This window comes from Ceratocystis lukuohia, assembly GCF_044167205.1.
Source record: "Ceratocystis lukuohia strain C4212 chromosome Unknown Supercontig7_pilon, whole genome shotgun sequence".
Classification (NCBI taxonomy): domain Eukaryota; kingdom Fungi; phylum Ascomycota; class Sordariomycetes; order Microascales; family Ceratocystidaceae; genus Ceratocystis; species Ceratocystis lukuohia.
Window position 1 is genome coordinate 1,966,321 of NW_027263526.1, and position 13,641 is coordinate 1,979,961.

The 13,641-nt window shown below is 50.1% G+C and overlaps 2 protein-coding genes across 2 annotated transcripts; both read right to left on the reverse strand.

Moving 5' to 3' along the window:
* Positions 1-1,405: 1,405 nt before the first annotated feature.
* HOO65_070425 (uncharacterized protein) lies at positions 1,406-3,613 on the reverse strand (the record flags this gene model as incomplete). Its single annotated transcript, XM_071001327.1, has 1 exon — positions 1,406-3,613. The coding sequence occupies one exon, from the start codon at positions 3,611-3,613 to the stop codon at positions 1,406-1,408; it is 2,208 nt and encodes a 735-aa protein (XP_070857143.1).
* A 2,712-nt stretch (positions 3,614-6,325) lies between these two features.
* On the reverse strand, positions 6,326-12,402 carry HOO65_070426 (ATPase involved in DNA repair; the record flags this gene model as incomplete). The annotated part of the gene is made up of 3 exons (XM_071004768.1): positions 6,326-9,602; positions 10,125-10,816; positions 11,731-12,402. The coding sequence occupies 3 exons, from the start codon at positions 12,400-12,402 to the stop codon at positions 6,326-6,328; spliced, it is 4,641 nt and encodes a 1,546-aa protein (XP_070857144.1).
* Positions 12,403-13,641: the final 1,239 nt, after the last annotated feature.

Below are 13,641 nucleotides of genomic sequence, written 5' to 3' on the forward strand. Positions count from 1 at the left end.
GCCTGCATCTATCAGGATGGCTAGTTAGAGCGGGTATGGCACGGGAACTTTGGAGATCCCAGGGCCTTTGTCCAGTCTCAAACACGCTCTCCAAGCCCATGCCATGCCGAGCCTTTGCCATGCGTCCAACGTTAGCGGGGAGGGGACAGGGAACCTAAAGTTTGACAGTCACCTTGCTTCTCCCCGCCTCATTATTTGTACAGATAAGTCGTCGGCCTTTCTCCTCCTCCTCCTCCTCCTCCTCCTCCTCTTTCTCTCTCGCTACCACATTATCTAGCCAATACATCCGGCCTCGCTCGCCAAGCGTCTGTGCTATGCAACAGAGATGGTTGTACGACCATGGTTGGTCGACATTCTTCTTCCCCCTGGGAGGCAGCAGGAAGGGAAAGGGGAGGGTGATATCGGAAGTGGGTTTCCAAGTAGCAGTATCATGTAGCAAGATTCAAAATATTGGCAGGAAAAAAGGAACGCGGAACAGAGGGACGTTGAGCAAAGCCATCGCCAGAAAGTCGCACTGTGCCTGGCTCAGCTATCCTAGTGCCAAGTTGAGGAAAGGGGCGGGTCCGCATACAGTGCCCACCAATTGCCCCTTTGCTAGGGGTGAGGCTGCATATAGGCCTTTTACTCGACGCGAAGACCTGAGGTTGTATTTATTCCCTTTTCTGAACTCACCTTCGCGCTCGGAAGCCTGAAGATCCAATATCAGCCATAAGCCTTTTAGCAACAGGTCAGAGGCCTTTGGTCCAAAGAGCTCCCTCCAGAGACAAACGATAAGAACAAAAAGTCTCTCCGACTGTCAATGGCGCATAACGGCCAGCAAAGAGAAACTTGCTTGAAACAAACAGCTGCAAAACCTTGTTTTTGTGATTCTTACCCATTGTGTATCGTTGCATGGATAGTCCGGACGACCTTACATGGCATGACATTGCATGGCATGGCATGGCATGGCCGTGGTCTTTTTTAGAGTCTCCCCTCCATAATATGTGTTTTTCCCTGCATTGCCTAATCTCCCCTGCTTGTTGGTAGTCGTAGTCTGCCGTGCCTCACCTATGTCATTTCATTTTTCGCACTTTGTCTGCATATCGTCATGCACCGCAGACACACAAAGGGCTTAGAATTATCATGTCACTCACTACTTTTATATTCTCTTTTGCGAAAGTAACTTGTACATTGTATAATAGTGATAGATAGTCATATAGGCAGTCCGAAGACAAAAATGTTCGACAAGAAAAAACCAAAAAAAAAAAACGGACTGTGAAGAAACACACGTCCAAAGCAGACGTCATGAGCACAAAAAGAAAACAAAAACCACAAAGAGCTCCACGGTAGGACTATCATTGTAAAGGGTTAGGGTCTGTATGTGCTGACATAAGCCGTTCCATTCCATCATTCCATCCCACTAAACCTATGGAACATTTATGCGGGGCGCCGGTAGCACGAACAGGCACTTCGCCTTGGGATCCAAGGGCAGTACGCCTCCGAAATAATCCACATTAGGGTCACAGGTCAGCGCTTCGTGGGTGATCTGCTCGCGGGTAAGACCATACTTGGAGACAAGAATGTCCATTACTTCGTTCTGAGGATGATAGCCCTTGTCGACAAGCGTGGCCATCGTCCAGTTTTCAGGGCCATTATCGATGCAGAGAGACGACGAGCCGATAGCCGTATCGCTACCAACACACGTGTCGGCGGCGTTGCTAGTCTGGTTGGCCACGGAAATCATGAATCCCTGGCTACGCAGCATCAACGCGGCCGCCCAGACTTTGAGAGCGGGCCCGGCCGTGTTGCCGAGATCCTCCTGGGAAAAGTCTTCAGATAAACCAAGGAACGAACCGCCCTTGAGGACAGATGCTAGGCCGCCCATGGGCTCGTTGATGGGCTTGTCAATGACGTCCTGCAGTGTCAGGCTGATCTGGTCTATGTAGTCCTCCATGACAACGGGCAGATGGTTGGTCATGTTGGTCCAGGCAGTGGTCTCGCCCTCAGGAAGACTAGGCTGCAGGGCTTCGATGATAAACTCGGTACTGTTGAGGCCAGAAGTGGCAGTAGTGCCACTGGCAGTCGGAGTAGCGGTGTTGGTGCCGGGGGAAGGCTTGGCGAAGGAGATGACACTGAGGATAGTGTTGAACAGAGGGTACAAGTCTTTGGTGGCTACAGCACTGCCGTCGCCCTGGGGGTACAGGTCGGCGACCATGCCAGGGAGAATCTCAGTCAGGATGTTACTGGCAGCCTCAGAGCCCTGAAGCACGGCGTTCATGTAGGTGTTGAGGTTTTGAGTGGCCAGAAGTGCATACCACTCGGGAGTACGCACGGGGGCACAGGGCTGGCCAGCATCGCAAAACTGGTCAACACCACAGACAAAGTTCGGGGCTCCAAAACTGTGTGCTAGCTGCCCTACATTATTGGTTTCTTGGCGAGTTACCTTGTCCTTGACCCACGAGTCTAGCCATGAGTCCATGTTCAGGTTCATCCAGGTGGAAGGCGCGAGCTGCTCTATAGGACAGGTAGCATTCGAAGAGGCAGTGTTGTTGCCAGGTGGTCTAGGGAAGCGGCTTTTGGGGCCCTTGAGTTTCAGCATAAGCTTGACCATAGTCCTCTTGCGGGGCCAGGACAGCTTGGGAAACTTGAAACGCTTGCCTGATGATGACCCGGCGTCGAGCTTGGAGGCAGGTGGCGTTAGGCCTCCCGCAGCAGGCTTAGGATTTTTGGTCTTGCCTCCGCGACTCTTATCCTTGTTCCTACCTTTGGAGCCACCGCCGCCGCTTTTGCGAGGAGAACGGGCAGCAATGGGGTTAGGTGGAGAATGGGTGGCTACGGGGCCGGAGGGGTCGGATTTCGAGCCAGGGAATAGCTCAGGGACTTTGACGCCAGGAACCTTGGCTTTGTCACTACCGTCAGGAGCACGAACAGCAATAGGGTTGGGTGAAGAATTGGTGTCCGTGGGTTTAGGACTTTTAGATTTTAAGCCAAATAGCTTGGAGCCCAATCCCAGGCCTTCCTTGGCAACCTTGAATTCGCTCGTCGAGGGGGTATTAGAGGGCTTAGAAAAGAACTTGGAAAGCTTGAAGCCTTTGCCGCCTCCGCCGCCTCTGCGAGGAGCACGGGCATCAAGGTGGTTGGGTGGGGAGTCAGTGGCCTCAGTGCTGGAGCTGCTAGTTTTTGAACTTTGGGGCAATTTGGCACCTCCCTTCCTAACCTTGGACTTTTTGCCGGGCTTGGAAGGGGGGGCACGGGCAGCAATGGGGTTAGGTGGGGAGTGATCGGCTACGGGGTCAGGACGGTCAGAGTCAAAGCCGGGGATGTTCAACTTTCGACTACTGAGGAGCGAATCGGCAGTGACTGGATCATCCCGTTTTTGGGCAGCCTCGCCATCAGAGTTCGAGCTGGTGGATACTCTAGTATCGAGGGGATCGCGGTTGACGATGGGCTTAGCCCGCTCATGGGTGGCTTCGCGATTGGGGGGGCCAGGCTTTGAGTCAGGGAATAACTTGGGCTCTTTAGAGCTAGAAACGGGGAGGGGGACCGCGGGCGCGTGGTCGTTAGAGTGGCTTATAGGCGAAGCTACGATGAGCTGCAGGGAAGAGAGAGCGGCGAGGAGGAGAATGCTGCGCATCTTGGGCGAGGGTGGGGCCACACAATGGGCACTAAGCAAGAGGGATAGGTAGGCTTTCTTGGTGTGCGATTGTGGTGGTTCTTGATGCTGATGCTGGTGTTGATGTTGATGCTGATGCTGATGCTGATGTTGATGCTAATGTTGATGCTGATGATAATGCTGATGATAATGCTAATGCTAATGCTGATGCTAATGCTGATGCTGTGAGGTTCTACCCAAAGAACGACATATGGATATATGCAAGACAAGTTGTGAAAGGAAATATGCAAATATAATCAAGAGAATAAACCACGGCCCGGTGAATAGGAACAACAGGGCTGAGTAGTAACGAAGTAAAGAAAACAAATGCAATGCAATGAATTATGAAGAACAAAAAGAAAAGAAATAAGGCAAGGAAAGGAGAAGATGGGGGGGACACAGGAAAAGGATAAGGAATAGAAGTAGAAGGAGAGAAGAAGGAGAAATCTAGCTGGAGAGACAGTAGGGGGAGACGTTTCCAAATATACCAAGACCTACACGCCGTATGGAGGATCTGGGCCAGGAAAACATGGCACATGGCATCATGTACTTTTGCAAGAGTTACCTCATGACCCATGGCACTCGGCTCAGGCCTAGGCGACGACGTAGCATGGATCTTGAGCCTCTCTCGCCGCCCTACCTGTCCCCCCCCCCCCCCCCCCAAGCGCAGTACTAAGCACCAAACAAGCGCTTTCAGAGCTTGACGATATATACGCGTGACTAAAGCTACTGTCTCAGACTACCACACGAGGACAGCGACCATATCATCCGGTTAAGCTTTGCGCCGGGCAGAATGATGGAGAGAAGCCATCTCCGTACTACTTGTGCCACGGGAATTTGCCTATATCCCGTTTCCTTTTCTCTTGCTTAACCTTTTTTTCTCTCTTTTTTTCGTTTCTCTAACTAGCGTCGGACCCTTTCCTTCGACCCTTCTTTGACCAGGACCAGGCAAGCCTGTTCTATTTTTGGGCCAAGTGCGAAAAAGAAAGGAACAAGCCTCATGCAAGGGACGGGGAAAAAGAGGCAAAGATGGAATAAGCAAGTCTCCATAGCCCCCCTCCGTTGCTGCTATTCGTCATGGCAACTTTCTTCGACGTGTACGGTTCATATATCCTCTACGACAGACGGCATGGCATCACCAACCCACAGGTTACACGAGAGCTCTTACCACTGCTGGGCCTGCCTGCCTAAGCTTTCTCTCTCCTCTTGCAATCTTCATAGCTTCTTTCTCTCCGTGCTTCCGGTCTTCCGGTCTTCCGGTCTTCCGTTCTTCCCTGCTTCGGTATTGCCATTGATGGATGACTCGAGGGTCCAGCTTCACTTTGGGCCTTAGCTTCGTTGAGTGGGGGAGGAGGGGGCTTCGTGACATGCTGACAGGATAATTTAAAGTCTCAGAACTATAATTAAAGACAAAAGTGGGCTAAACAAGAACATAGACATTACCGAAGGCCGAGAGATCGTTGGCGGGACGGGAAAAAAAAGAAAAAAAACAGAAAAGCCCAAGAAAACAACAACAAACAGAGAAGCAGTTAATACCAAGAGAGGAGGAGAAGGAAGAATGCAGGCAAGGAGCACGTTTGGGAAGAAAATTAGCATGTAATAAAAATAACAACCAAGTAGGAAGATACCCACCCACCCATACATGCTAGGCTACGCCGCTGTTAGTCTTATACCACTTGCGTCTTATACTGCTCACGCACGTCTTATACCACCCATTTCTTGGGCCAAATTTCCCATATGCCTTGTCCATCTCCCCAAAAGGAAAGAGAAAAGAAAATAGAAGCATTCCAATACTACGCTAGAAATAGGCTCAAGGCACTCTGCAAGATCGCGTAAAAGACCCCCCAGGCAGGGAGGGCAGTTGGTTGATTGACAGCCCCTAAAACAAATATAAAAAAAAAAATAAATAAATAATAAATAATAAAATAACCCAAACGCAAAAGTCCTGCCTCCCTCCTTGTATGACATTGCCTCCTCCACATCAATAGGCAAATAGCCCGTTCTGCGCCGCAAACTCTGCCCTCTTTCATCTTACCACTATCTCCCTCCTTCGCTCGTATCTTCCTAGTCTTTCTCTCTGGCGGCGCTTCCTATTGCTTGATATTCCCGGAATTTCACCAGTCCTCTAGCTACTCGCCCCCAGGGCCGGTTTCAGTGCTTCTTCATGCACCTGTTAGTCTTGCCTGCTTCACATAATCATCTTAGTAAAGCTCTAGGTGATTAACATAACTGTAATATTCAGACAAGATAAAATAACCATGCATGTGCACTCACCTATCTGCACCACCGCTAGCTATATACAGCAAACCTACCGGAAGACCCTCACCTCTTCTCCCCAGAAATGAAAACTAAGATAGTAAATATACCACGTGATATCGAAACAAAAAATAAAAAAGCCCCAGCCAGGATACCACCTGCATTGCTTCTATGTTGTGTTATCATCAGGCCGTCCTGAGAGCCCGAAGGAAAAAGAAAACAAAAAATAAGAGTCAGGCAAAGTTGCCTCCAAGAACGCCGTTCAACCCATTGCATTAAGTGAAAACAACCACCCCCCCCCATGTCGGTCATGTTGTGTGTATGTATGTGTGTATCTGTGGGCGTATGCGCGTAGGTAGCATGTGCGTGCAACGAGTCGCAAGAGGAATGGCGATTACAAGAAAGGCGTAGGCTTGCGTGGTACTGTCACCACGTCCTCTAAGCTGCCAGGCGCTTCGCCTGTGCCATCTCCTCCTCCAGCGCACGCTGCACCTTTCTCGTCTCGCGTAAAGCCGCATCACGCTCCTCTTGCAATGTCAGTACCTGAATCTGCGCCTCCGAGATCTTGCCGACAATGTTCTGCATCTCCGTCTCAGCCTCGGACAGCGCTTTCTCCAGCTCCTGTACCCTGTTGCGCAGGCGTGTGCGTTCTGCCTCATCCTCAAATGACTTGCTGTTGACCATGCGCGGCGACCGCGGTGACCGCGGGAACATGGGAGATGTAAGGGGCGATGCAGCGCGGTCAGCTGCCCCAGTGAGGAATGGCGAGCGAAGACCCGGCGACCGCATGCCAGGGGACCGTAAGCCGCCGCCACTAATAGGCGAGCCGATGCGCTGAAGTTGAGAGCTTTGGGCCATGCGGAGCGAGGCAATTTCCTCCTCGTAGATAGCGATACGTTCATCTGTCGCTGTTTGTGCCGCATTAAGCTGGTCCTCCATGACCCGCAGCTTCTCCTGCAGTTGGTTGACCCATGAAACGTTGGCCTGGCGATCAGCCTCGCCACGAGAGACAGTATCGAGCAGACGCTGGCGGAGATCCGAGTTGAGCGATAATTGCTCACTGACCTGAGCAGCAAGTGTTTCGATGCGTTGCGCAGACGACTGCAGCTGGTCAGAGAGCACTTGCTCACTCTTGATGTGCTCGGCCTGGCTGGCAGAGGCATTCATGGCCTGCACACGCAGGCTATCTGCTTCTATCCTAGCGACGTTCCGGTCCGCAGTCATGTTAGCAAGAGCAGTCTCCAGACGCTGAATAGCAGCAACTGTTTTCTCATCGGTGCTAGCAGCCTCTAGAGACCGAATCCTAATCAGCGATTCTTGGTAGGCTTCCTGCACGTCAGTCAAAGCTTTGTTGAGGCTTTCTGAGGAGACAACGCTGGTTGATTCGGGAGTTGTCATGCTTGCACTCGATGCCATATTGAAGGCAGGAGGAATGAGAATGTCGTTTGCCTGTAACAGCGTTTTGAGCGAAGAAATTTCAGCCTCAGCACGATCCAGGTCTGTCTTCAAGCCGCGAAGGCCGTTCTCAACGCGCCACTTCTGTTCGACGGCTTCTTCAGCACGGCGGCGAAGAACTGTAATCTCAAGCTTTAGGTTTTCAATCTCCTTCTCGTAGCCTGCCTTTCTCGGTGATCCTTCAAGCAGGCGTGATTGCAATGTCTCCAAAGATTTGATTTTCTTCTCGCTTTCGCGGTTCTGGAATTCCTGGCGCTCCAGCAAAGACTTGAGTGCTCTATGAAGCGCATCACGTTGTGCCTCGACATCCTTGAGCCTCTCTAATAGAGCATCCTTAGATTCCATTGAAGTGGCCTTCTCGGACCCCTTGACTGTGTTTGAACGGCTCAGGCCCATAGGCGCCTTTTGCAACTTAAATGAAGACGCCACAGAGCTAGAACGCGTCAATGACGTTACACGAGTCTTCATCTCAGACTCAAACTTTGAGTTTCTGAGGTTGTCATTCTCGTCCCGTAAAGCCTTGAGTTCCTGTTGGATCTTGCTCGACTCGTATGACATAGTCGACATCTCGGCATTCTGCACTTCAAGGCCCTCAACACGGGCCCGGAGTTCAGGCACGACTTCATCGCGAAGGTTGTCGCGTTCGTTAGAGGTAACCTCGAGCTCGCCCTTAAGAGCTGTTAGAAGATGCTCGAAATTGTCCTTCATCTCGCGCTCGTCGGAAAGACGCCGGCGCAAATCTTCGCACTGGTTCTCGAGTTCTTTTAGTCGGCTGTTGTCAGCAGCAGATATCTGGGTCGACTCATTGTGACGTATCGCCTTAGCGGAGAGCTCTTGTATTTTTAGATCCAGGTTATGACGCTTCTCACGCTCTTCTTGAACCTTTGTTGTGAGCTCCAGTCGGATCCGGGCCTTCTCCTGGTCGGCCTTGCGCTGGATTCTTTCAATTTCTTCCCGGCTCTGGTCATATTCACTAAACTTGGTTGAACTATAACCAGAGTCGGAAAAGTAGTCACTCGTGCGCTTGTTAGAGCTTTGGGCAGAGTTGGTAACCTCGGACTGTAGTCTATCTACGATATCTTCCAAGTCCATCTCACGCCGGATAGACGCTGCCAGTTCGGCACTGATGGCCTTGAGTTCATCTTCCATATCGCTAATTTCGTGCCCAGATGAGCCAGTTGTATTTGTTGATGTTAAGCCCTTTGTCGCAGGCGGTGTTTGTAAATCCTCAAGGTATTTAATAGCGTCTTGCTGTGCCAATACATGAGCAGGTATGTTTTTTGGTGTGGTGTATGTTCCTGAGTCTGCAGGAGCTTCTGCCGTATCATCGGTAGAGAAGGTGCGTTGGGGAGACACTGGAGACGGAATGGACGAAAAGGCACTGTTCGTGGGCGAATCAGCACCTGGCGTCCAAACAAATAGCTCCCCTTGATCCAAGTTTGGTTGGTTTGGCGACCTGGGTAAAGGTTTGTTGAGTTCGGCCGTTGGATGCAACGGCAATATGGGGGAAGAGAGTCCGGGATCTGCGTGGGACGTAATTGTGGCGGTTTGAGCCGAGGTCGCGCCCGGCTTTGGAGGTGGTATAGGTGGAGTGTTGAATGAAAGTCGACGGTCCTCTGGCTTTGGAGGCAGAGGTGGCGGCGATTCAGGGTATGCCGAAAGCTGTGAAGTGTCAGGAGTAGGAGTAGGGCGTGTAGAATATGTGGAGTGTTTGACCTCAAAGGCGGGGCCAAGCTTTCTAGATACAGGCTCACGGCCGTCTAGACTGGCGTAGTCGGCAGTAGGAAGACTGTAAACCGACGACTGAAACGAGTCACGATACTTGGGAGAAGTTTCGGGCTCGGTCACCTCATCAATAGTATCAATTTGGTGATAGCTCAGCGTTAGGCGAGACTCACGCTCTTCTTCGTAGGCAAAGTCGTGGTAAGACTTGGAAGAAGTATTAGGAGCGATCTCGTAAGGAAACTGCTGAGACGCAGTAACAGGAGAGAAAGGATGGTGGTAGGGACCTTGCGGTTCGTATCGTTCCTGTGGTTGTGTTTCTTCGAGATAACCTGGTGGGATGTTGGGGAGGCCAAAGCTCGTTTCTTCTTCTTCTTCTTCTTCTTTCTGGTACAATCTGGTTTCGTTTACACCCTGCTCTTTACTTGCAGAACATGAGACGCTAGTGTTTCGAGAATGGGGGACAGTGGTCAACGCTGTGTCCGGGTGGATGTTTAGATCGGCTGTGTCAACAGGGTTTTGAAGGGACGATCGAGAACTGCAAAGCCTGTATGGTCAGAAGCTTGGGCCAGAAAACGAGAAAGGGGAAAACAAGTATGCGACTTGGTCAAGTCATAATAGGGAAGAAAGGAGAAGGAGAAAAAAGGAGGGCAAGAACAGGAGTAGTAACAAAGAAATGAGAACCAGCGGAAAGGGATTCAATCCAGTACAGGCTCAGTCAGTCTAGACTTCTTAGACTCATTCACTTATGAAATGAGGAAATTCATTTAAAAAGGTACAAAGGCAGTGAAGGAGTCAAAGCGCAGTACCCTGGTCCCGGTCCTCCTGGCAAAAAAAAAAAAAGCGAAGGTAACCTAAGCAAAAGTAGAAAAGGAATCCGTCTTAGGCCCGGCTTGCCCTCCCTAGCCAAACTTGGCTGATATAGATAGGGAGGATGACATAAAGGTAATTCCAGAGCTTCATGTAAGAAGCAATAATTGGACTTGAAGTGAGAAGGGCAAAGGAGTTATTTAGGCAGGGTATTAAGGGGCACAACATAAACTTTAAATGGAGAACGTACCTATCGAGAGCGCCCTGACTAGCAGTGAGCTTCTTTGAATGCTCTTCACAGACGTTTTCTTTGCTAGTTCTAACACTGGGTGGCAGTGGAAAGCTGTCTAGAGAATCCAGAGACTGGTCTAAAGACTGAGGCTGAAAGAAAGCGACGGAAGGTTGGAGCTTGGGGCTAATCAAGTTGCTGTCTTTGTCCAAAGATTTGCGAACCGGGGGGTTAGAAAAGCGAGTCGCTAGAGCAGACGCGGAAGCTGAAAGAGGCTTTCTTTTGATAGGGCTACCGGCGATTGGGCTTTGGAGTTGCGCTATGGGCGATGCCAGGCTCGATAATGAGATTCGCTGCAAAGTCGATGGACTGGCTGGCGGCCGAGTGTTGCCAAAATCGTGGACAGGAAGAACAGATGCCGGCTCTGTTGTAAGTGTACCGGATAGCCTTGACGATACAGCTGCAGTTTGGAGAGTGGCAGTAGACAATCTAGCCTCTCCGTTCTGTTGATCGTTGACAAGTTGGTTATCTTGTTCCCCTTTTAACAGGTTGCGAGACTGGGTAGGGACAGTCCCGTCTTCGATCTCGTTCTCAAAGTATGAGTCGAGGCCCTTGGTTAGGACGTGGAAAGAAGAGCAAGAAGACGAACGGCTCAAGGTATTTTGAGCAGCAGCAGGATGTTGCACAAGCTTAGGGGCGGCAACTGGTGCAGTCTAGAGTAAGACAAAATATTGGCGGCGGTTAGATGGGGGTGTGTACTGTACGACTTGCAGCTTGGTGGACACGGCGGAAGTAATGGGGTGAAAGGTGTGGAAAGAAGCTTATTCTCTGTGGGGATTGGTAGCCAGCCAGCTTGGTGTGCACAATTTGGGCCAGGTGAAACACAGATATGTGTGTATGCGGCAAAGCAAGTGATGGTTATGGCGTGTAAGTGGCAATGACAGTGGCAGAGGCAATAATGATAGTATGTTGAGAGAACACTTAATAATGCAAGGCAATATTAAAGGAAAGAAAATAAAGGATGAAAATAGGACAATAAGAATCGGGAATAGAAGGGAAAACAGAAAAGGACAACAGAGTTTAGGGCGATACAAGTAGACAAAAACTGAAAGATTGGGACAAGTGAGACAGGAGCAAAGAAATGAGGAATACTAAGCTGGTCGGAAATGAGAGCCAATAGATGGGTATGCGAGAGGCGAAAGCAATGATGATATGATACCTTGAACCATTAAATTTAAGGCAGGGAAGAGCAAGGCAAGGAATAGAGAGGTGCAAAATCCGGGGCGAGGAGGAAGAGGCTAGGAGGAGAGAGAAAGAGGAAAGTTTAGACAGATCACAGGGTCTAGAAGCAGCAGGCCCAGCTAAACGACCAAAGGGACGATTCCCAAAGCATATCTAGACCGAACCGGGAGAAAGGAGGCTTGTAGCGGACGGGCAGACAGGATTTCCAAGAGAAAGGGCAAGAACACCAGACTTGGTAGTGCGGACAATTAACTAGGGTAGAGGGAGGGGGTAACGAGAAGAGAAGCAAAAAAGGATACAAGTGAAAGATGTGCTAAGAAGGCCGGCGGTGGAATAGAAGATAAATAGCAGAGGATAGGATCACATTGGCTAGACTTGAACTTACCTGTTGCGGCGACGGCGGATTTGGTGAGAAGAGAAAAGCGTCATCTAACAAGCGTCGATCTAGGTCTTGATGCCTTTGGGCTTGTTCTACGTCAGATGAGAAAGAAGAGGCCTGATTCGGGCCAGGTGCAGGAGAAACAAGAGGATTAGAGGACTGTGATTCAGCAGGTCCCTGAACAATAGCAGTCGGACTATCAACGCCGCTAGTCTTGTTGTTGTCTTGCTTTGCTTTTTCGATGTACGCTTCCTCTTTTGATTGATTAGGACTAGAGCTTGTTTGATGTTTGAGGTCCAGCATACGAGTTTCTAGGTACAGGTCTTCGTCCTCCTGTAAGCCAGAATCATGGGGAAACTGAAAAGAAAACCGGCTATAGATCTGGCTGTTATTCTCATCAAGGTCACCATTATCAGCCTCCTGCTCAGTGCAGGCTGGAGGGGTCGTATTGGAAACGGCGGCAGTAGAAACAACAGCGGTTGAAGGAGTCGTAGCATCAACATCAATAGCAGCAGTAGTAGTACCAGGAACATGAGCATGAATCGAGCCAGGCTTTGTATCAATAGCAGAGGGACTAATGAGGCTATTGTCCGCTGCGGTGGCGACTAGAGTTGAAGTAGCCGAGGTCACGGCGCTGGCTGTAGCCTTGGACAGGTCCAAATCAAAAGACTCGCTCATTTTAGGCCCGTTTGAACGATATGCAGCAGTGTACAAGGGAATGCAGTGTAGTGCAAGGCAGGGCACGACAGGATAAAGCAAAGCAGCAAGCAGTATGACTTTGCTATCCAGACAGGAAAAAAAAAAAAAAGAATAGAATAGAAAGATGAACGGGTCAGAAAATGGGCCACTATCAACGACAGGCAAGCCAAGCCAGTTGAGTTGGACCCTGATTTCCTTGTTTCGATGGGTGCCTGGGCTGGTTCACTTGATATCGCTTAATCTGAGTGACTGGACCAACCAAGCCTGAGGCTACTCAGAAAAAAAAAGAAAAAAAAAAAAAAAAAAAAAAAGACTGCAACTAAACAGGCTACAGAAGTGAGGATCCAGCATACAGCAAGGAATCCGTGAGCGTGAACGTGGACCAACCAGCCAACCCCCCAGATGAAGACCGAGATGAGAGAAATTTGATTCAGTAAGCGCGTCAGGGGGTACCGTTTTGGTGTGTTGCTTTGAAGAATAAAGAGGAGAGGAGGAAGGAAGAAAAAAATAAGGAAAACAGTCGTGATGGCAAGACAACGGATGACACGACAGACGATGGCAGCCCCGAAAAAGAAAGTTTTTTTTTTCCTTATTTTTCTTTTCCAAAACTCCGAAAAAGTAAGCGATCGTTCGTGGCAACAAGAAAGGCTGATCAGCAGAATTCAAAGGGAAAGAAGAAAAAGAGTTGAGAAAAGAAAGGCTCAGGATGGTTAGGAGAAGAGTGAACAAAGGTCAAAGCCCCGTCTAGCCCATTTGCCAGCCTCTCATGTTCCTGTTCAAGCTGCCTGCTCCTCTTGGGGCTCTCCCAAGTTGAGCCCTCTCCCAGAACAGCCAGCTTACAATGCAAAAGGGGTGGTGGGGGTGTTCCGGGGGGGCAGAGGAAGAAGGGGATGGGCCAAAAGCCCTGCACAACTAGCACGCAGCCCATTCGAGTGCTGAGCCCGCCCCCCAAGCAAGCTCATCCATCTTCCCATCCATGAACCATATAAGGCAAGAAGCCCAGACGCGACTTGACGAAGACTGAACCAGCGCCCTTCTCCCTCTCTTCAAGTTTGCCCAGAAAATAGAGATGAAGATATCCAGACTCAGAATCTCAGAAAAATTTTCAGCACCAGGGCAGTTCTGCCTTGTCCCTGATTTCAGTAAACGGCAAGAGCCAGCTGTAGAATGCTAGCCCAGCTGTCCTACGGACCAAAAGAGAAGGAGAGGAACCTTTCA